The 25004-nt window shown below is 37.3% G+C and overlaps 1 protein-coding gene across 2 annotated transcripts; it reads right to left on the minus strand.

The window, feature by feature from the left end:
• Positions 1-1950: 1950 nt before the first annotated feature.
• LOC121384742 lies at positions 1951-24683 on the minus strand. 2 transcript variants are annotated; one of them, XM_041515277.1, is made up of 3 exons: positions 24210-24683; positions 11741-11825; positions 1951-6370 (listed from the first exon to the last, which is right to left on the minus strand). In XM_041515277.1, exons 1-3 carry the CDS (start codon positions 24236-24238, stop codon positions 5372-5374), a joined length of 1113 nt encoding a protein of 370 aa, XP_041371211.1. In that variant the 5' UTR covers positions 24239-24683; the 3' UTR covers positions 1951-5371. The 2 variants fall into 2 exon arrangements, with proteins under 2 accessions (XP_041371211.1, XP_041371210.1); XM_041515276.1 differs by lacking the exon at positions 24210-24683 and adding an exon at positions 12537-12747.
• Positions 24684-25004: the final 321 nt, after the last annotated feature.

The raw sequence follows: 25004 nt of genomic DNA on the forward strand, positions 1-25004 counted from the left end.
ACCCGCCATATTTTTTCCCCCATTTGTAGCAAGGAATCGTTTATATACATCATCTCTCAGACAGGATATCACATACCACGACCTTTGATATATCAGTCGTTTGTGCACTGGCTGGAATGAGAAATAGCCCAATGGGCCACCGACGGGGATCGATCCTAGACCAATGGCGCATCAGGCGAACACTCTACCCGCCCTCTGCAATCCATCTCTCATGGTTCCACCAGTCCTGTATTGATTATAATTAAGTAGTGGATAGTAATTGTCCATTAGCATTACTATGCTAATAAAAATGATGGTCTCCGAATCCACTGTCCATGCCGAACGATAACGAACGTCCATTTGCAAGCATCACGAATACGAGAAGTGGCAAATCAATAGTTCCAGCTGTCCAATTGATCGGATGTCATCTCTCCACCAAATCCGTTTCCATGCAACGGATTTTACACTGCGAAGCGCTGACGTTCTCAAGAAAGAAAAATATATAAGCGCGGGCGTAATATTCAGTTAATAACAGCGGCAAAGAAAGAAGAAGAAGAATTAAAATAAATAAATAAAAACGAAAAGTAAAAAAAAGGAAGAAAATAAAGAGAAGAAAATGACGACATAAATGCAAGTATGTATTTTGCAGGTAAGGCTCGTAGGAATATCTGATGCGTGTGTGGGTTGGGGGAGACACAAGCCACACCCCTCCCCAACAACCCTCAAAACAACCAACCCTTTCATTTTCGTCGTGGGGGGGGGGGGGGGGGGTGCATGCATGTGTACATTCAAGCATATATATTCGCCTGTATTATATATTTTTTTAAATATGTGAACTAAACAAAACAGACAATGAATCGGTTAATGATTTTTTTTTTTTTTTTTTTTTTTTTTTTTTTTGCGTGCGTGAGTTTATTTCCAATCTACTGGATCTCTATCGTATTTTAAGGCACAATCCGGAACATCCCAGCTTAGTTTGTTTCTCATCGATCAGTCCAACAACTTCGAATGCATCGAACTTTTGGCACACTTTTACCAGCAGTGATTTAACTGGTCAAAGGAAGGTCACCCGGACATGTCTTAACCAATGGTTCTTTCCATATTTTTGCAAAGTGTACATACATAATTTTAAACATGCAGTATCGTCTCTATATTCCATAAAACCATTTAGTAATTAAAGTTAAAGTTTGTTTTGTTTTAACGACACCACTAGATCACATTAATTTATTAACCATCGGATATTGGGATTTCAAACATTTGGTAATTTTGACATATAGTTTTAGAGAGGAAACCCGCTATCATGTTTTTATTGGTAGCTAAGGATTTTTATATGCACCACCTCACAGACAGGATAGCACATATCACGGCCTGTGGTATACCAGTCGTAGTGCACTGGCTAAGACGAGAGATAGGCCAATGGGCCCACCGACGGGGATCGATCCCACACTGACCGAGCGCTTTACCCCTTTGCTACATCCCGCCCCCAACCTCCCAAGTTAGAAATTAATGCAAAACACAAACACAATTTCATATCCAACTTTTAATCATCTCATCTGGGTTTTTTATGCTATAAATACATATTTAAAACTGTTGTCGGGAACGTAAGTTACACATTTTACGTACATGTATCTGACATGTATGAGAGAAAGAGAAAATAAAATAAGTGACTGTTAGATACCATTTATATTACGAGTTGATTTAAAACATATATATATATATATATATATATATATATATATATATATATATATATATATATATATATACGAGTTGATATGTACGAGTTGATTTAAAACATATATATATATATATATATATATATATATACACGAGTTGATATGTACGAGTTGATTTAAAACATATATGTAACGAATAAAAGAGAGTCGAGTAGAATTTAAAAGTTTAAAAAGTGTTGTAACATAAATGATATCTTACCGACACGACTGCAATGTTGTGTGTGTGTGTTTAAAAAAAAATATTTTTCGAAAACAAATAGTTTAAATGAAATTTAAAAATATTTTCCAATTAAAATTCCAATTAAAAGTTATGCAGGCTCTTAGGCTTGCCAATTAACTTTCACATTATAGATTTTTAAAAAAAATCGGTTTTGGTAGTGTTAATTCCAGTGGGCGTTTTTAGTTTTGACGTCTAGATCGTCACCATGGAACAACCAATCAGCTGTCCTTAAATCAAACAACTAATCAGCTGTCCTTAAATCAATCTCCAGCATTAATTTGACACACTGTTCTCTCAAATAGGCGTTTTAGAAAAGGTATATCACAACCACGTGCATAGCATCAAAGGACCTTTGGTGTGGAGTCTCAGACAGGACAGCACACACCACATCATTCGACGTTCAATCCTTGGAATACTGGCTTTGGCAGGAAATAACCCAATGAGGGCCCACGTCAGCAAGCCATATTCCGTTTGCATATTATAACACCAACACGAACGAATACTTCTATTTGTAATTATCACATAGTCAAATGAAAGTTATTTAATGAATTAAATAAAAAAAATATTCATACGATCATCCACACTAATGCATCCATATAACTTATACAATTGTACACATGCACATTTTCACAAATCCTAAAATATAAAATCAGACAAACCGAGAGTCAACAAAAGTATATACCAAGACTTCTAGATTATCATAATATGGTAGTCCCATTCCCACGGCTAGTGATATTCAATGTTGGGCTAGTAAATAACTACTATTGTCATGTCCGACGACTAGTGAAAAAATGAAAAAGAGTCAAATGCTGCAGTTAAGTACATTTAGTAAATATGAATATCCTGACCCCACCCCAACGTTAGTGTTTGAAATGAAATGAAATGAGGTGTGATGGGGGCAATTACTATGAATTAAGTTCTTTTTAAAAATAATAAAAAACTAAATGTTAGCTTTTTAAAATAATTAAATAATATTAATTGTAATCTAACTAGCATGCCTGTTAGACAGGCGCACTGAAGAGTATTATTTGTCATATTTTAATAAAATCTTGTGCAACAAAATCTCTGAAGAAGTGTGTACGTAGAATATTGCGTAGTCGGTTCCAAGCAATAGTGATATCACTTTCAATACATTTTCTTAATTTGCATCCGATGCAGTTTCATGTATATATTTGCGTGTGCGTGTAAATGTGAGGTAGCAAATATATCAGTGGCGGATCCAGAAAATCCATTTAGGGGGGCCCCAATGACATGAGGCGGAATGACAAGGGAACTTTGGTAGAGGTTTTGCGAGGGATCGTAAAAAAAAAAAAAAAAAAAAAATATATAATAAAATTATAACTTAGAAAATTTAGGGGGCCCCGGGCCCCTTCCCCCTCCCCCTAGATCCGCCTCTGTATATTATAATAACATGCCAGAGAGGTAAGAGCTACATTCCTGTGAAACGTCGTCAGTAAAAAGGAAAAAGCAAACCCATTCAAATTCATATATAGATTGCTTTTCAACTGGTGGGGTTGTGGCAACGCATACTCTGATCCATCCAGTTTGTTTGTTTAGTTAACGACACCACTGGAGCACATTGATTAATTAATCATCAGCTATTGAATGTCACGCATTTGGTAATTCTGACAAGTAGTCATCAGAGGAAACCCACTACATTGTTAAAAATGCAGCAAGGGATCTTTTATATCCACAAACAGGACAGCACATACCACGGCCTTTTGATATACCAGTCGTGGTGCACTGGTTGGAACGCATCCAACTTCAGAGTTGGCATACCGATGCACCCACCCCCGCAAAATGCCAACTGTTCTAAACCGTAAAGACATTCGGTACGAACTGCTGGGTTTATTAACGTCGTAGTTGTATTTGCAAGACTACTTCAGAACATAGACACTAGGCTAAAGGTTCATTTGAAGGATTGTTTTAAAGCGCTCGTCACTTGTCATACAATACAGCAGGCTACTTTCCATACGATATCATATATTTTAATTTGAGGCGCCCTGCGTAACTGAGGCATTGTAAGCTAACCATCCATTCATACGTGATCCGTGATCGCGCCCATGTCAGTATATGCGTGAATTAAACATCTATAAATAGGTTAAAATACTCCCCACCCCAGGATTGTGTAAAATATTTATTTATTAAAAAATAATAAATAAAAAATGTCCCACTGTCACTGATGTCATCGGGGTCATGCCAACCTACAAAATAACGCATCCGTGTCAATGTAAAATCGCTCTAAAGCTCCAGTCTCACATACATGAATTATACCCCGATGTCCAGGAATATACACGATCCTATGCAGCCCCGATTGCTCCCGATTTCTCGACAAAATTTGCATGATCCGGCTTCTTTCCCGAACTGCGTACGAATGCTCACGACTGCTGCAAGTACTAACACGACACCATTACGATCTTTAACCCGATTCATTACGAATCGGGACGACCTACTACATGTCCCCTAGGATGCCTTCCCGAATACGCTACGAATCATGGCGAATAATGCGGAACGCGTGAAGAATTACTACGACACTCCTGCGAATCCGCACGACTGCTACACGAATCTGTACGACTGCCTCAGGAACCAGTACGACTGCCGCAAGATGCCTATGTGAAGGCTGCCGAACAGGCCAAATTTCATTCGACGTTCTGCCTAGAAGCAGTGAACATCACTATGCCGCTCTTCGAGAAGTCAGCAACCGGCCGCAAGGGACGAGGGAAGAGCCAGCGTACCCGTGGGGAACCAGAGGCAGAGAAAGAGCCCGAGGTAGAGAAAGACCCTTCAATAGTCTTACGAATACCCCACGTTTAACCACGAATATCCCGATTGCGTCTACGAACATACTACGGTTACGCACGATGCCCTCAAGAACTCGTAAGATTGAGTTACGATTTCAACTTTATTCACGATTACTCCCGACAGTTTTGAACATGTTCAAAACAGTCGGGAGTCGATCCAGAATATTCAATAATACTGACGAAAGGCCAGGATACCCCTACGGTCTCAGTACGTATATCCAAGAATCACCAAGAATTCTTAAATCGGGCCCATTCAGGATACAATTCGTGTATGTGAGACTGGGGTTTAAGAGCGATTCCTCGCGGACGCGGACCGGACCAATGGATGTTTCGCAGTGTTTTTCCTGTATAGCACTTTCTCACGGACACGGATCACGGATGGATAAATGGATGGCTAGCTTTACCCTGCAGTTAATTTAGTCCTGCGACTTTGCACTTGGGATTAGCAAAATATTTGTTGAATTAACAGTAAAAAACGCATACATATATACAGTATGCTACTGTGAATACCTTTGGATCTATATTGTATATACGTTGAATGAGTAAATAAAACATTGCCACTTTAACTCAATTCTAGTTGATATCTTAAATATTACGTCTGTAACTTCACATAAAATACACGTGGAAGTTTCTCTTTATGACTCTGTAGTATTTTCAGACAGGTCCCATTGAGACTGCAGCAATTTGGCAGACGGGACAAAGTGCACTTCCCTCAAACAGTAATACCCTAAATAAAACCAATCATTAGTGTGTCCATTCATTTCGTCTTTAGGGTAGAAAAGATGCAGTTCTATTTTTGGTTTAAGAAGTCGTCTTCCCTCCTTGGAAAACATCGAGTACAGTACCTGCTGGTCCGTACCCGCCAGCTTCATGTTCATAAGCATGCGCACAGCGGTCTCGTATTGGCGGGTAAAATTAAGCAAAACGTCTGCTACACCAAAGAACATGCCTCCTCCGACCCAGAACAAATTTTTATAGAATATGTCTTTTATATTAGGATCTCTCGCTGGCTTGTGACCAACGACGTTAGCTCCTACGCGATTCCTCCTAAACCCACGAGGAGGAACTAAAACGAACGGTTTCTTGTTAGATAGATCGCGGAAGTATCCGACGTCGACCCATGAGTAAAACTCGGTCTGAAAAAAGTTCCGTGTTATTGCGTCGGATACGACCGCGTACTTAGCGTGCTGCGCTGCGGCGTACTCTGGAATCACTGTGTTCGGGTGGTATTTCGGATACCATGGTTTGGAAAACAGTTCCTTCATTTCGTCAATCATATTCCAGGACCATAGTGATTTTGTTTTAATAAAAATAATTTTCGTCGATTCCTTCAACTGGTATCGCAGATGTGCAATGCGATTCCGAAATGGCACGGAGTCCGTGTAAACGACCAATGGATTGCGAAGATACTGAAACGAGGCTGCCCAGTCATGGTATAACGAAAATGAGAAATTTCCATGAGGCCCTTTTTGAAAAGTGCCGATGTCAAAGAAGGCAGTAACCACAGTCATAGACACGTCACACTCGGTCAGTTCGGAGATGTTCATACCAAGGTTGGTTGTGTTTTCGACCAACCAGGGGGAATCGGAAGCCATTCTGCATTTTTCAAAATGAACTGGTTCTGGTCCCAAACTCTGAAACGAAAACACATTTATTAAAGGGACATTCCCGAGTTTTTAAGATGTTATTGACTAACAGAGACTTTTCAACGATTGTAACTACATCATATATATTTTTCTGCATAACATACTAGTAGCTGTATATTAAACGTGTTTCTTATCGTTCTAATATTTGTACTAGGTTAAATCTCATTTTTATTCCTAAAATATGTAGTTTTTTCCCGTACGTACGAAATTATTTGAAGACAAACTCCAGTTTGGGCTTCTTACAAATATTAAGACGACCAGAAACACATTGAATATACAGACACTGATATTGTAAACAGGTTAATATATTTAATATGTAAGTTTAATCGTAGAAATATTTTATTAGTCGGAAACATCTTACAATGCAGCAAACTCAGGAATGTCCCTTTAACATCAACTTTTATTATAAATCAGTAGAATGGAGGTCTAATATCATAAACATTTTTTCTCATAACTGAAAGCAATACATAACAACTAAAAGGCTTAATGTTGAACATTGTTTGGACTTGCTATAGCAGGTGGGGCGGGATTTAGCTCAGTCGGTTGAGCGCTCGCTTGAGGTGCTTGCGTCGCAGGATCGAACCACCTCAGTGGATCCATTCAGCTGATTGTTTTTTGTTTCTCGTTCCAACCAGAGCATCACAACTGGACAAAGACCGTGGTATGTGCTTTCCTGTGTGTGGGAAAGTGCATCTAAGAGATCCCTTGCTGTATTAGGACAAATGTAGCGGGTTTCCTCTGATGACTATAAGTCAGAATTACCAAATGTTTGACGCCCAGTAGCCGATGATTAATTAATCAATGTGTTCCAGTACAAAACAAACTTTTTGTTATAGCAGGTAGATTATAGGCTCGGATCTAACCCGAGTACCCTGGTCAGTTATAAAGTTCTCCAAATGTCCGTCTTGCTCTCTTACGTTCAGCTTTCTTTTGTTTTGTTTAACGACACCACTAGAGCACATTTCTTTATTAATCATAGGCTACATTTTGTAATATTTACATATAGTCTTAGAGAGGAAACCTTTGATATACCCAGTGCACCACGACTATTGGTTACAATTACTGGGTGTGCTACTGGGTGTGCTACTGTGTGTGTGTGTGTGTGTGTGTGTGTGGAGAGAGAGCGAGAGAGAGAGAGAGAGAGAGAGAGAGAGAGAGAGAGGGGGGGGGGGGGGGGTCAGAATATGCATCTAGCTGAATTTCAAAATGACCCGCAATATCCAATGCTTAGGAGATAAATTGAATGAATTCAGCTAATAAAACGTAATACACACGAAGGGATTTAATTTTTGTCTATAACATTCGGGGTAGAAAAAACAACAACCAAGCAAAACGGGGGGAAATGTGTTTGAAAATTTACTATACGCACATACGTATTCCAAAAATGTCTTTAAAAATAGAAATAAACGAAAAGCTAAACTTATTGGCGGCTAATAACACGTTTATACCGAAGTCTTAGAGAGACACAATTTTCTGATTTATCTTATATATGAGCAGTATACATTCAAGTGACAGATTCTACATTTTAAGCATTTCAATATTAGAGCTGTTTATGATCACTGAAATCAAACATTAATTAGATTTTATTGTTTAGATTATCCACTTCCCCACCTATAAAGTGTTTCTTGTCATTCTGGTGTTTTAATAACAAAATGCATTTTTCATATTTAAAAAAAACCCGCACGTACCTCTAAGAAAAAAAGTGAAGTTTGTTTTATTTAACGACGCCACTAGAGCACATTGATTTTTTTTATCTTATCATCGGCTATTGGACGTCAAACATATGGTCATTCTGACACTGTTTTTTTTTTTAGGAAACCCGCTGTCGCCACATAAGCTACTCTTTTACGGCAGGCAGCAAGGTGTCTTTTATTTGCGCTTCCCACAGGCAGGATAGCACAAACCATAGCTTTTTGTTGAACCAGTTATGGATCACTGGTCGGTGCAAGTGGTTTACACCTACCCATTGAGCCTTGCGAAGCACTCACTCAGGGTTTGGGGTCGGTATCTGGATTAAAACTCCCATGCCTCGACTGGGATCCGAACCCAGTACCTACCAGCATGTAGACCGATGGCCTAACCACGACGCCACCGAGGCCGGCATACCTATGAGAAGTAACGGCTGTGGAGTCGAGTTTTAGCCTACTTGTTGGGGTATTTCCCCGTTTCAACGTCAGAGACTCTTGGTTTACTCTGTTATTATAACCATATCCAAAATAGATTAACTAAACTTAGTGTCTATTTTCACAGGCTGAGACTAGGGTCTTTAAAGGGACATTCCAGAGTGTGTTGCAATGTTTTAAGATGTTATCGACTAATAAAATATTTCTACGATTAAACTTACATATTAAATATATTTTCTTGTTTAGAATATTAGTGGCTGTATATTAAACGTGTTCTAATATTTGTACTAGGTTAATTTTATTTCCTAAAAAATATTTTTTTGGTACGAAATTATTTGAAGACAAAACCCAGTTTGGGCTTCTTACAAATATTAAGACGACCAGAAACACATTGAACATACAGACACTGATATTCTAAACAAGAAAATATATTTAATATTTAATATTTTATTAGTCGGAAACATCTTACAATACAGCAAACTCGGGAATGTCCCTTTAACTACCAGCTAATATTAACCAATCATAGACGAACTACCAAACACTTATATCATAAAGTTATAAACATGCACACATTTTGCCGCCCGAACATTTGGTCGCCCGGAATGCATGTATTCTTTTGTAATTCTATTCCATGCGAACATTTATTAAACAGACGGCGAAAAATCGCCAGAAGAAGCTTAGTAATGACATCATTGGTAGGCTTTCTGCCAGAAAATAAATTCAAGGTATGTATTGAAATCAAAAAAAGATATTTTAAAATACCCTACTAGGTAGTTATGAGTTTAAAATGTTCCGAAACTGGACACTGCATTTCATGTGATTTAACAATTTTTAAAACAGAAGTTCTCTTGCGATCAACTATCTAAAAATTATAAGAATATTTCCACTAATTTCCATGATTTTTGTGCCATTATTGTCTGTTCAAAACAGAAAAGAATTATGTAATATTGGTAAATATCTTAAAAATGCATTATGTTTCTGTTCTTAACATATTTAGTTGTCCATCCTCCAATTATGCACCACTTGTCAAATGTTATTTATTTGTATATAATATATATGCCTTTGAGCCGGAATGCTTGAAGCTAATAAACTATACTATGCTGTAAGAAGCGGCCGATGCATGGCGTGTAATAGTATTAACAATACCACTAATTAAACAACACACCGGGCCGACATTAAACGAACATTTCTCCCCCAATCAAGCAACACGTGCATCTTCCAGTCAATGTGTCACGTATTAACACAACAGAAGCGGTATTATCACGTGTCAACAACGTAGCCTTGCCACAGAACAATACCACCTAATGAAAGTAACATGTTTATAAAGATTCCCATATCCACCAGTGACCACGTTAGTATGAATGACACGTGGAGGGCGGGGTGTGTGGTTGGGCAAAATATCGAATGGGGGGGTGGGTGGGTGGGGGGGGTCACAGCCTCTAGTGAGGGGGCACAAGTAATTTTTTTATATCTTTATTTATATTGAGTAGAACATAAAAACGTACATATTCATCCTCGAGTGTTTGTGGAGGGGGGGGGGGGGGTGGGGTTGAGAGACACGTGTCTATCCCATCCCTCATTTTCCTATGGGCATGTTCATGTTTCAGTCGTTGAGTTTGTGAAAAGCAATCCGTAAAGGAGAGGAAACGTTTTGACACCTGATTGAACTACACTGCCTTTTATGACGTAACCTCCCCCACCCCCACCCCCCCACACAGCACCAACTTAAAGGTTGAGGTTTTTAAAAATATTTTTTTTAAGTAAACAATTTGGAGTTATTCCAAGAATATAATCTTTTGTGTTTGATAATAAGACAGGCACTTAGAAACGATATCTGAAATGGAGCGGACATTTCAATGGAGTTATTCCAAGAATATAATCTTTTGTGTTTGATAATAAGACAGGCACTTAGAAACGATATCTGAAATGGAGCGGACATTTCAATGGAGTGGGGGAGCACATCTGTAGTGGGGCGGGGATATAGGCCAGCCTTTCATCTTTATTTATCAGGTAGGTGTGCAGGAAATTATGCAAGGAGGGATCTAGTCCGTCTAGACTTTGTCGACCTGTTTTTTTTCTAGGAGGTTACGGTCAAATATATTACAAAAATTCCTTTGCTTTGAGAAGAGGACGCGACCAATTTTGTTAATTTTCAAAGATGATTTTAAAATTTATTTAAATGCTAAACACGTAATCAAATGAGAATTTCTGAAAGGTTTGATGAGCAAGGTTTCCATAAATATAATTGTGATATCCGTCAACTCCCGCTTGGGTGTGGTTTTTATGGGTGTGAACATTGTCAAAAATGCACCAAAAATCATGCAGTTTGGCAGATTTTGGAATTTTATGATGAAAGCAACACAACAAGTTAACTCTTTATAATTATGACCCTATCTTGATTTTCTCGACACTAAAAACACCTGTATGTTTCTTTATTTTTAAAACATGGGTGGGCATCTGTGATGCCAGGGGCTGAAGATAAACAAATAGGCCTAACTAGTGTTCTATCGCAGGGGCGTCGGAGGGAATTTAACATCGTGGCGGCGGAGAGGGTGGGTGTAGGATGGGTGTCCCCCTCTTGCAGAAACATTTTCAAAGATAGATTTTACTCAAATTTTGTCAAGACATAAATCGTGACCACCCCCCCAAAAAAAAACCCACAAAAAAACCCCACAACAACAACAAAAAAACCCCAACACAAACAAGAAAAACCCAACTTCCACATACTAGTTGATAAACAGGCCGCCTATCTCGACTTTGCTAAGATCTCCTAGGACAAAAAGCACGCAGTTTTTCGCTGTCTGCATTTTTACTCTCTTTTTTTTATGGAATACATTTCAACAGGGGTGCAAGCCTCCGAAGTTTGTAACGCAAATTAATATGACATCATCATGATCACGCGTTATGACATTGCTCGATTACGTCACATCCTTTCATCCCTCTTAAAGAATATTCCATAAAAAGGCAAAAATGACATGTTTTTTTGCACCATACAATCTCAGCCAAGTCAATATAGGTGACATGGAATCTGCGTCATTGTAAATTTTTGTTAAAATTTTTTTCAAAATAAATACTGTGTGCAATTCTGAAAACATTCGGCTCAGAAATAAAGAACTTGTAATAAATTTCATAGTAAGAAAAAAGGCGTTCCCTGTTAGACGGACTATATAGGCCTATTGGGCATTTTCCACCCTGGCTGCCTATTTAATATCAAAATTGATCAATCTAAACTCACCTGGTGAACACTTATACAAAACAAGACAATACAAGCAGTGAGAACACCGCATAACACAGGGTTTCTTTTCATCGTCTTCCATGATCTGAAAGAGAACAAAACAGGGTAAGTACAGAATTTGACGATGGTAATCTTTTTTGGTTGATGTCACACATAAACAATTTTGCATGGTGTTGCCAGGACGTTAAAATCTCAAGTCGTTAATAAATACTTTGTTGACTTAAGAAAACCCAGCCCCCCCCCCCCCCCCCCCCCACACACACACACAAAAGCAACAAAAAACAAACAAAAAAAACACCCCAAAACACAAAAACAAAAGTGGAAAAAAACAAAAGTGGAAAAAAACAAGAAGAAAAGAGTGAGAGAAAAAAAAAAATCGTATTTGTTGAATGCATTTACTATTAACATTTCTCTTTCTTTTAGGAGATAATCATATGCTGGAGTTTTTATATTTGCCGGTGTTACTGTCTATTTCATCCCGCAAATTAAACATCTAAAAACTCCATATAGTTAGGCCTACGTCCATTGTAAACTGAATCGTTTTTCTACGGAACTAACTGTATATTTGGTATTTCTTGAAAAAATACCTGGCTACAATCTAATTGTAGACCCTCGAACCGTCAACTTGGCCTGTTGCAATTGCTAATGACGTCACTTTCTAATGCCATTGTGTTCATGCTGTTCCAAATGAGGAATGTTTACATGGAATAAATTATCTATCTTAAATATATAACATCAATAACAAGAACAACAATAATACGGACGAATCGACCAGACAGAGATACACAGGACGTACGATTGGCAAATACACATTACTGTCAAATAAAATATGGCGTTTTGTGACATCATTTTCCTTCAGAAATTGCGTAACGCCGACAAAAGAGTCGCTTCAGCTAGTACGTTCTGGCGCACACTTTCTGGCTAGATGTAAACATCATAAATGTATCATAATATAATTTTTTATCCACACATAATTAATGGTAACCAGTATGACACACGTGTGTGTCAACGATTTCACGTGACCAACAAATGACGTTATTGTGGGAAGTGACGTCATAACAATGCGGCTTCCTCATTAGCAATCTAATTAAAATTAGCTCCACTGGTTAATTACTATTACCTGTGGATCCAACAGCACCCCGTTGGAGCTCATGTCCAGTTGATCTTTCATTTGACCAATCAAAACCTTACTTGCAAAATCATGCCAGTGATTTGAAAAGAATTGGAAAACATTCGGGATTATGTCGAGGGTATACGAAATGATTCGGGTGAATTACGAAGTATGCCGGAAACTAATTTCAATACAAAATTTTATATAAAATTCGTTTCAAGACGAAAAAATCCCAACCCAACCCCGTGATGGTATAGCCATAAAATCTGTTTATACTAGTATACAATCCAGAGTTTATTACTGCACTTTCCCCACCCTGTGTTTTAATGTTGAAATAGACCAACAAATTCGCCAACTGCATAAATAGTCTCGCCCGATATTTTTAGAATTTGTATGCTCCCGAATAACGCTATAAAAGGCGAAGTGTAATTGGTCGATATTTAAATTGTTATTTATATATGAAATGTCACCTGGACATGGGAGTCCACGCAATGATGTTAGATCTACTGTTAGACCAGTAGAGCTAATTTAAATAAGATTTCCCCAATAAACAGTTCACTTTCGGATAAGAGTCCACAATAGTTCCTAATTGTGATGTACGTTGTGGTTCACATATTCACTTCTAGTAATTGGGGAAGAATTAACAATTTGTAATATTGTGCATTGACCTTTTGGAACATGGGTGTATAGTGGCGCCCGTTGTGACTCAGTTCCAAAACAGGTGGTTCGGACTTCATGGTACTACAGCCAGATGCGGTCATATAGCAAAAAACTTACACGGAAATGTTCTCAATTTAGGAGTGAAAATAAATGCTTATCAATGTTTCTGCCAGAAAAAAATGTTTGGGTATGGCGCTATGAAACTGAATATTTACAATATGTGTGTTGAATGCAAACGTAGTCGATAGGGGGTGGGGTGCAACCCCCCCCCCCCCCCCCAAAAAAAAAGCTTTAGGGTTAGGGTTAAGAAAATCATACAGTAATGATAAGAGTCATTAATTCTGTGAAAAGGTCAACCTAAAAAAATACAAATCTGCCAAAATATTTGGTCATGGCACCATACCCATTTTACCCTCAGGCAGAAACCCTGCTTAAAAAATGTATGTTAGCAGCGGTTCGGCCTTAGGTTTTGTGTAGGGCCGTCCGACCCTCCCTTCCGACCCTCCCTTCCGACCCTCACCTGGTCACACCAATGTTTAAAATATGATTGGCAGCCCCTTTCCTCTTAACCTCCCATGGGCTTAATGAATATTGGTTAATAATTATTATTAATTTTAGACCAGCCCATCTAAATTTGCGCCGAAATTATATTATATTAATAATTTATATAGGTAAGAAATGCTAATATTTTTCTTTAAGGGCGCAGCCAAAAGTTATTAACCCCAGTTTTCCCCTTTTTTATACTTTTGGCGTTAATATTCAACATTTCTAAATTGACCATATTTGTTAGGTTATCCCTGTCCCGAGTCAGACACCCGATCCTATCGGAGGCCGGACTCGGGATAGGCGTGTTCGAAACCCTAGTGGTATATGGACACGTTAAACAAGTTACTAAGCTAAATGGTGTATGTTGTTAGTGCTAACGAGAACCCGTTCTATTTGGCAATCTTCATTTGAAGTTGGACAAGTTAACATGGGTTTCAATGGCAGATGACATCTGTGTAGTGAGACCTTTGAGCTCTCTATCTAATTCCATACCAAAATGACATCATTTCGCAAAATGACGTCGTTTCGTCGTCTCATGATTACGTTTGAAACGTTTTAACACGGTCCTTGTTAGATACAAATATATCTAATATACATACAAAAATAATATTATGGATAACATGGATAATAAAGAAATTGGTATACTCGAGTGTGAATCGTACTGATTTTACAAAACAAGTGTTAGAATGCATGTTTACCCTCGCTCTCGCAATACAAGAATCCCGATACTGTTTTTTTTTTTTTTTAAACGGGAGTAGGTCAACTCGCCACAAAAATGTTACAAACTCACCCCAGTGGTTGGTAAACTCACCTCAGTTGCACTTTATTATGTTCACAGTAAACTTAAATTGATATATTACATTTGACATTTTCGTCTCTTAGAAGCAAAGTAAATAGAACTAGAAAATATAAGAAGAAAAATATATCGAAGGCATTCTTATTCGCTTAAAATGGATTGATGAGGGAGAGAAATTAAATAAATAGTTTTGTAATTTAGAAAACAGGCATTTTATTAGCAAGTCAATAACAAAAATTCAGTCAGAAGATGGTGCTATTTTAACAGTCACACATGATCTTTGTTTGGAAGCTAAGACATTTTATGAAAATCCGTTTGCATCAAAAGAACATTTCATTCCTAGATATGAACTTAATTCCATTTGTTCAATACAATAAATAAGTTAAATCAAGATGAGGCTAAATCTGTTGAAGGTGAAGTTACTTATGATGAATTTCTAAAAGTCCTAAAACATGCAAAATATAAGAAGAAAAAAGTCCCGGAGAGAGAGAGAGAGAGAGAGAGAGAGAGAGAGAGAGAGAGAGAGAGAGAGAGAGAGAGAGAGAGAGAGAGAGAGAGAGAGAGAGAGAGAGAGAGAGAGAGAGAGAGAGAGACAGACAGAGAGAGAGAGAGAGTGTATTTGACATTTTCTAACTGCAATTTGATATATTTCGTGTCAGAACATACGCTGGGAGTTCAAATGTCACAGAAGTAACACCAGTTATGAACAATGTTTAAACTTTGTTTATAGGGAATTGGGACGATTTAAAGGTAGGGTCAACTCCAACAAGAGCCTTATGTGTTGGAAAGATGCATACCCGGACCACCAACACATACTGACACTTTAGCAAATGAAAAACGCGTAATTTTAGAGTTAATAAAAAAACATGATTATTCCTGCTAACTGGGGCCAGCCATTTTGTTTCATTTTTGTGATGTCCGGTGGGATAGCTTGGGGCGAAGTGACGTCAGCTCCTACCATCTCCTATATGTACAGTGTAAACAAAAGCAGTAATTTTCGACAAAGCGCTTCTCTTTGATCAACCTGACTTGTAAAACAGCATAAATGACGTAATAATATAATAAACTATTTAACTAAATATATTTCAAGTTGCATTAACGGGGAAAAAAATGGGGTTATAGTGTTTTTCTCTGTTTAATAATCCAACGGAAAAAAATTACACTATTACGCCTATTGATATGCTACGTTGGAACAAAAACGACAACCCACAATACCCAAGTGATAATTTTCTTTTCTTTGGGACTACGTAATTGGTCAGTTCTGTGTTTTTAGATGAAAAAATCTACTCAATTAATAGTTTTACAGAACTATTTACAGTAATAAACCATGTCCATTACAATTTTAGGGGCGACAGGTAATATTCCACAATACCGGTATGTATTTTTGTGTCTAGACAGCGTCAATTAATTGGCTCGTCTGGTTACCAATCAAATACACACCTGCCAATCAGGAATCAAAGGTAGAAGCAACTAACAGCATAGACCAATTAACTAAGAAAACACTCCGTGTATCATTTCAGTATGTAGGTTAATGCATGGGGAAAACATTGTTAATTGTTTCGACTTGTTGTGTAGCCACTTTGACAATGGTATTTTATTTTGTATTGAAAAATAATATATATAGTGCTGGATATACTTACTGTTGGCTTACTGGGATGTGTATTATTACAGAACATTGCAATGTATGACTATTTATCATCCCGCAAAAACCAGGTAGATTGTGTTTCTCTAGTTCTAAGGTTCATTCCTGACGTGACGCGTTAAGTATTACGTAACCACCAGCTCGCCAGAGGGCGTACTCACTGTGATGGTACAAAATGGCTGCGCCCGTTATATATAATAGTCGTCACATTTAACCGTTTTATTAATTAACTATACGATTATACGTGTTGATATTAAGCAATAATGTGCATTATATATCGTTGAATATGCATACCAGGCCAAATGCCGTAATTGTCCTCTCCTAGCTATTATAAGAAAGCTGAGAATTTTTAAATATTGGATAAGCCTTGGTAGTACCAGTAATTGCATTTTAAAAGCTGTGTTCGAGGAAATGTATGAGTATGGAGATATTTGGCTAACGAATATTAACCAGGAATTAGATACGCTTGGGATAAGTTATATGTGGAAATCGACCCATACCCATATCTGTTTTTATTACGTAATTAAAGAAGAATATTTGATGTATTTAAACAAAAGTCCTACAGTATTATAACAGCGTCGCCAAAAGGATTACTATATAAAACTTAATAAAGGAATATCAATTACAAATATATCTGATGTAATATAAAAGAAATAACGAAAATGGGAATTTGTGCACACAGGCTAAAATATTGAAGCTGGTAGGTACAAAAATATCGAGAGAAAACAAAGAGTATGTACATTATGTAATATTAATGAGATTGAGGATGAGTTTCATTTTATTCTTCAGTGTTCACGATACGAAACTTTAAGAAATAGATTTATTAAGAAATACTACTCAAAGAACCCCAATGCTTTTAAACTAATACAGCTCTTGTCAACAACAAACAATAAGGAGATAAATAACCTTGGCAAATACTTACTACAGGCGAACAAAATGAGGGATATGCTATTGCTACAAACAACTTAATATATCTAAATTTGTATGACCCATATTGCTGATTGTTTATATATAGATATAGATAGATTGTTTTTGTCGGTATATGTGTATGTATTTATGCTGAGTCATTCTACACCATTGTTCCACATTATTGTACATAATATTGTATTTCATTGTTATGATGCTGATAAGTTGCAAAGCTTATCGCAATAAAGAACTTGAAACTTGAACAATTGTTAAACAGCTTTTTGTCTGCTGTAACCAAACCGACACAGATAAGTTGGGGCTTTTTAATCATCGGTCAAGGAAACCCAAGCTGTTTGAAGCATGTCAAATCTTCGTCATGCCAGGACTGAAATCACAAGACTGCTTGGATGGCATCTGCAATGTTTACTTTACTGATTGGTGTGTAGTCCATGTCAAAACGTTACAACAACAACTGGAGAAAAACAAGACATTGGAATGGAATGGAAACTCGTTTAACGTGCCCATATCCACGATGGTTTTGGTACGCCTACCACGGATCCGACCTCTGACTTCGCCAGTGGAGGGTTCCGTGGCAAACAAGACATTACTTTACTTTAACTTATTTTCGTGCTTATATCCAATTAAGGTTCAAGCAAGCTGTCCTGGGCACACACACACACACACACACACACACACACACACACACACACACACACACACTTCAACGATCCGGGCTGTCTGTCCAGGACAGTGGGTTAGTTGTTAGTGGTTAGTGAGAGAAAAGAGCGGTGTAGTGGTCTTACACCTATCCATTGAGTCGTTAAAACTCGCTCTAGGTGAGAGCCGGTACCGGGATGCGAACCCTGTACCTACCAGCCTTATGTCCGATGGTAGGTGTCGTCCATGTCAAAACGTTAGAACAACAAATGGAGAAAAACAAAACACTACTTGTTCACAACTGTCCTGCTCCAGTCAGTCACGTCGCCGAGATGGAAGGAAGGAAGTGTTTCATCGTATTTCTGTCCAATTAAGTTTCAAGCACGCTGTCATGGACACACATGTTAGCTATCTGGACTGCCTCTTTGATAGTGGGTCAGTTGTTGGGTGTTGGCGGTTAGTCAAAGGAAATGGATATATGTTACATCACATTTTAAACTACAGCTACAAGGAAGGAAGGAAATGTTTTATTTAACGACGCACTCAACACATTTTATTTACGGTTATATGGCGTCGGACATAATATAATTAAGGACCACACAGATATTGAGAGAAGAAACCCGTTGTCGCCACTTCATGGGCTACTCTTTCCGATTAACAGCAAGGGATCTGTTTTTTATATGCACCATCCCACAGACAGGATAGTATATACCACGGCTTTTGTTACACCAGTTGTGTGCATTACATTAAGTACACTACTTTTAGTTTTGCATGCCTTTGTCTTTTCAACGGATTATTGTTTATCCGATATTAGGACCCCCATCCCCAATAAAAGACCAGTTTTAATGACACACAAGTGGCAGTTTAATAATTACTAGTACACACCAGTCTAATTGAAATCAGCTCCACTGGTCTACAACGGTTACTAATCATTTCGTACCATCCATTTCGTATCATAGTTTATGGTCATTTCGTACCATAGTCATTTCGTACCATAGTCGTTTCGTACCATAGTGCCTTGGTCATTTCGTACCACAGTCATTTCGTACCTACTTTTTACCATCTCGGACCATAATGTTTGGTCATTTCGTACCATAGTGGTTTCGTACTCGTTAAACGATCATCTTACTAACGGAATCAACTATAATTGGATCACCGCTATCAAAAACATTTTGGATAACTTAGGAATGAGCAATGTATGGATATCTCAATCGTTCATATCAGTAAACTGTCTCTCGCAACAAATCAAACAAAGGCAACACGATCAATATTTACAAATATGGAGAAATAACTTATCACAATCATCGAGAGGGAAAGGTTACGAGTATATAAAGAAAACTTATTTCTTGAAAACTATTTTAGTATACTTCCTGAAAAGCTATGGTCAGTTATCATAAAATTTAGAACGTCTAACCATTATTTACCCGCTGAAACTGGTCGTTGGAATAACACACTTATAGATGAGAGACTTTGTACACTATGCGACGTCAATGATATTGGCGATGAGTTTCATTATCTTTTTGTTTGTAATTTTTTCATGACTTAAGGGTCCAGTATATACATTCATATTACTATAAACGACCAAGTACTTATAAATTTAAAGAATTAATGAACAGTAAGCGAATCGGAATATTAAAGAAATTGGTATATTTTATAAAAGTAATTATTAGTAACTTTACACGTCCCTAACCAAACAAAACAAAAATATATAACTATTATTACGATGACATGTTTGCTTATAAGTACTTGGCCACACATGATGCATATCCAGATTATATTTATATGAACACCAACTTGTGGTTTGTGTTCGATGTACTTAAATATGTACATGTATCTAATGCATTTAGAGTTTTTGTTATACATATTGTTCCTATAGAATTTTATTTATTGGTCTTTGTATATGTTCATTATCAACCATCTTGTCACGTGAATGTTACAAATTGTATATGTATATATTCCTCCTATGCCGTTGTGCGACGGCCCGAGTGTAAATAAATTCTTGTCTTCTTGTCTTGTCTTGTTGATCATAACGATTATTTATCCAACAACAATAAGGCAAACATACACAGATAATCTGTCGACAGCTAGTGGGCTAAGGACGTAAGCTTATATAAGATGGGGGGGGGGGGGGGGGGGGGAGAGTCTCGTATCATATGAAATGATCATCAGTGGCAATATACATATGTTCATTTAAACCTTTGCTCACTTTACAAGGCATGTTTACACATCAACGTTTATTCGTCAACAATAAAAATAAGAAATGGCATACCATGACAAAAATAATATACCATAGCTTTGTATAATAACAAAGAGTTTTGATAAAAGCCGTGCTTAGTAGCATATCATTCTTCTATGTATGATTAATTCAACTGGCATTCGTCCTAGCTCTCCGTATAACATAAAACATGGTGTTGATTTCTTAAATGGTAAAATATGTCTAAAGAAGTTGATTTGTACAGAGTTAAATATATCATTTTTCTCGTGACCCCGAATTTCGCAGCCATATAATAAGATTGGCAGAACCATCGAGTCGAACAATTTAAGTTTGCATTCAGCTGATAGATGGTATTCCTTTGATTTCGCTAGTACAAAGTACATAGCCTTGGTAGCCTGTTGACTAAGTCTGCTCTTGGTAGTTCGGAAGTTATTTAATTTACTAAATGTAATTCCTAAATATTTGTATTCTTTAACATTTTCTAAAATAGTGTTTCCAATCTTAAAAATATGTTTATAGTCTTTAGCAGTTCCGTTAAAAATCGGTATTTTTGTTTTGTTACTATTAATTTTAAGTTTCCAATCATTGCAATACTGGTAAAACGTATTTAAAGTATATTGTGGGTCAGCTGCACTTGTTGCTAATAAGGCCGTATCATCTATCCGGGTTTTCTTGATTATCTGTTTTAATTCGGATTCCTTTGCATCCCTGGTTGGATAAATAATCTTCTAAATCATTGAGATACAAGGAGAACAGAAGAGGGGATAAATTTTCGCCTTGGCGGATACCGTTGTTGCAAGGGAATAAAGCTGATTGATGATTATTGACGGAAATTAATGATTTTAAACCTTGATACATCTGGTAGATAATTCTGAAAAATTTACCGGTTATGTTATTTTGTAACAGCTTATGCCAAAGTTGAGTTCTTGGTACCATATCGAAAGCTTTCTGAAAATCAATAAATGCACAGTATAATTTCTTTTTTCTTTTTTTCAAGAAATCGATCAAGTTATGTAATATGAATATGTGGTCTGTAGGTGAATAGCCTTTACGAAATGCAGTCTGTGCCTCACTAATGATATTGTTTTCCTCAATAAATAAGTTTAACCAGTTATTATAATATTAAGTAAAGTTGTGAATAGCTTAGAACAACAGCAGAGTACTGTAATTGATCGATAATTTTTGGGTAAGTCTGTTCCCTTTATTTTTTAAAATTGGTATAATAATACCTGTAAGCCATTCCTCAGGTAGAACGCCGTGATCAAATATAGTATTAAAAAGTTTAACATAGACTGGCATGATCAAGGTGGTGGTTGATTTAATATATTATTTGGCTATTTTGTCTACACCTACTGCTTTATCGTTTTTTAATCGTTTTATAGCTTTCATTATTTCATCTTCACTGAAATCTTTATTAAAATCTATATTAAAATCTATATTAAAATCTATGTTAATAAAATGACAATCATTGTTTACTTCGTTTAGTACCTGGTCCATATCAAAATGAAATTGGTTGTCATCATTGGGTTCGCCCCTATTTAAATCACTGAAATAATAAAAAAATATATCTATAGAAGGGGCGTTTTTGTCCAGGTTGCACTGTTCTTTATTCTTAAATATTTTGTAAAAATCTTTTGGGTCAACTGAACGTAATTGTCTCATTTTCTTTTCTGTCTTAAATTTAGTTTGTGAATATGCTTTAAATATAGATTTCTTATAAGAGTTACTAGCATTTATTAATCTCATTTTATTATCTGCAGTTTTATGTTTTGCGTATAAAGTTTTAGCTTCGTGATACTTAGTTCGTAAATATTTGCATCTTGCTCCGAACCACCTGTTGTTCCGTGACCTTTTACTCCGGCTATTTGTGCACACGCGCGTATGACCGATGGTCGAGACTGCTGTGCCTAAAAATAGATTTTTTAACATATCGGCTGCTTGATTAACACGCGTTTTTGTATCAACAGATGCGTCGCCAAGAGCTAGAGAGATTTTTTCAATTATATTGTTGTCTATATTATCAGTAAATTTCTCACGTTTACTAGGGACCTAGCCCGAGTACTCTGACTGTAAGAGAGCTAGACGGACATTTGGACATAAAGACGCTCTGAGAGCGTGTTTATGTCCAAATGTCCGTCTAGCTCTCTTACAGTCAGAGTACTCGGGCTACTAGGGACCCATTTACGCACTTTTTCTCTGTTGTCAGCCGAATTGTTTGGGTTATTGTCAGTGTTACATCTGCAAGTATCATCACATCAGTATCGATGTAGAATATCACTGTGTGGTCTTGTCTATCATTAAGTATAACAAAATATACACGATCTTGAAATCATTATAACTTTATTTCACATTCCATTTAACAAAAGTAAAGTAAAGTTTGTTTTATTTAACGACGCCGCTAGAGCACATTGATTTTTTATCTTAACATCGGCTATTGGACGTCAAACATATGGTCATTCTGACACTGTTTTTAGAGGAAACCCGCTGTCGCCACATAGGCTACTCTTTTTACGACAGGCAGCAAGGGATCTTTTATTTGCGCTTCCCACAGGCAGGATAGCACAAACCATGGCCTTTGTTGAACCAGTTATGGATCACTGGTCGGTGCAAGTGGTTTACACCTACCCATTGAGCCTTGCGGAGCACTCACTCAGGGTTTGGAGTCGGTATCTCGATTAAAAATCCCATGCCTAGACTGGGATCCGAACCCAGTACCTACCAGCCTGTAGACCGATGGCCTGCCACGACGCCACCGAGGCCGGTCATTCCATAACAAAACACTATACTCAAGCTACAGTTAAAACACTTTTGAAATCACTAGCGTTGCGGTGTCAGTCATCAGCGACATGCACGGAAACGTTTGAAAATAAAGGTAATAAAAGTAATATATAAATCTTTTTCATCTTATATCAGTAATTCGACATTTTAATATCTATCAGTCAACTAAGCTGCACAATAAATGATTGAGGTACGTAATGACCAAGGTACGAAATGACCAAACAGACATGGTACCGGGGGACAACTCGGCCCATATAACCGACTAGCGTAACTAACGATCAATGAATCGTGAAAATTAATATCACGTTTTACGAATTAAAGGGACATTCTTGAGTTTGCTGCAATGTTTAAGATGCTATCGACTAAAAGATACTTTTTAACTATTGTAATTACATATCAAATATATTTCTCTGCATAAAATATTAGCGGCTGTATATTAAACGTGTTTCTGATCGTTCTAATATATATACTAGGTTAAATTTCATTTTATTTCCTAAAATTGTTTTTTTCGTACGTACGAAATTATTTGAAGACCAAATCCAGTTTGGGCTTCTTACAAAAATTAAGACGATCAAAAACACATTGAATATACAGACACTGAAATTCTAAACAAGAAAATATATTTAATATGTAAGTTTAATCGTAGAAATATTTTATTAGTCAGAGACATCTTACAATGCAGCAAACTCAGGAATGTCCCTTTAATATATCTCTCTATATAGAGATATAAACGGCCTCTTGGTGCCGGTTATTTATTGTTTTTGTATATTTTATATTATGTCCTTTGAGCCAAGTTTCATGTCTTAATTTTGTACCCTATAACCATGCCCATACGAAGTGACTAAAATATTTATTCAGTATTTAGCTAATAAACCATTGTTTATATTATTCAGTGTTTAACAGATTTGAAGGAAATAACTCTATAAACATGTTTTTTAAAAGTGATTGAACCCTGATAGACAGCCAGTCTCATTATAGCTTACACGTGCCTGTGTCAACTTCAAATGAAAACAAAAGAGGGAAGGACTAACCCTATTTATGACAAGTATTTATAATGTTCTTTATACGTGACAGTGCCAAAGGAAAGTCCTACCCCAAAGAGTAACATAAATACACATGAATTACGGTAATTAATAAATTAGAGAAAAAATGTATTACCGTCGGATTTTCCTCGCGTACAACCACATTCTAACGTGACAAGAGAGCGTCACTCCAAACCGCAATACCCTGGTGGCGGGTCTGCTTGCATTGTCTTGGACACAATACCCCGTCAATCATTAGTCCAAAACTGGGTAGCAGAAGGTCACTTTCAGCTGTTCATTTTTACAGCCGAATCGCCAATACTTAGCAGAAAATATGATGCCTCAAACTGCTAACGTCCAATCTCCGTGAACGCAGGAATTGATTTATTTGCTGTGGTCATTCCGCAGAGCTGTGTTTTCAGCTATCCAAAGAACAGTAATTAGTGGTAACCCGGCTTTCGTGGGTGTCACGGTCCGCTTCATTTGGGAAGGCGTGCAATTTAATCTTCCATTGTTCTCCCGTTTAACATGTTAGTTAATCTCCGTGTACTCCCAGTCCTAGTCCACTCTCGCCCATAGCGACATCGGTTGAGTAACGCCATTCATTCGGTTAGGTCATATATTATGACAGTCCCAGAATCCATTTGACGGTGGTTGCAGACGTTTCCGGTAGATCCATCTTCGACACCAAGAGGATTAACGCGAAAAGGACGAACTCGTGTTGCAGTAGTACTAGTAACGACAGGGAAGGAATATTATATATACTATATTTGTTTGACGACCTCTCACCACGTTACCAACTACAGCTGTTTATAGTTTTAAACGTATGGCTATTTCAAGACTTTGGAGAGAGAGAGAGAGAGAGAGAGAGAGAGAGAGAGAGAGAGAGAGAGAGAGAGAGAGAGAGAGAGAGAGAGAGAGAGAGAGAGAG

The sequence above is a fragment of the Gigantopelta aegis genome, chromosome 10, assembly GCF_016097555.1.
Source record: "Gigantopelta aegis isolate Gae_Host chromosome 10, Gae_host_genome, whole genome shotgun sequence".
Classification (NCBI taxonomy): Eukaryota; Metazoa; Mollusca; class Gastropoda; order Neomphalida; family Peltospiridae; genus Gigantopelta; species Gigantopelta aegis.

Bases quoted from the DNA above. Each gene is read 5' to 3' on its own strand.
- LOC121384742 (XM_041515276.1), bottom strand. From the start codon at position 12,589: ATGATGTCACAAAACGCCATATTTTATTTGACAGTAATGTGTATTTGC. The intron at 11,826-12,536 runs GTACGTCCTGTG...GTTCTCTTTCAG, and splicing joins GTAATGTGTATTTGCCAATC to ATCATGGAAGACGATGAAAA. The intron at 6,371-11,740 runs GTGAGTTTAGAT...TTTTCGTTTCAG, and splicing joins TTTGTATAAGTGTTCACCAG to AGTTTGGGACCAGAACCAGT.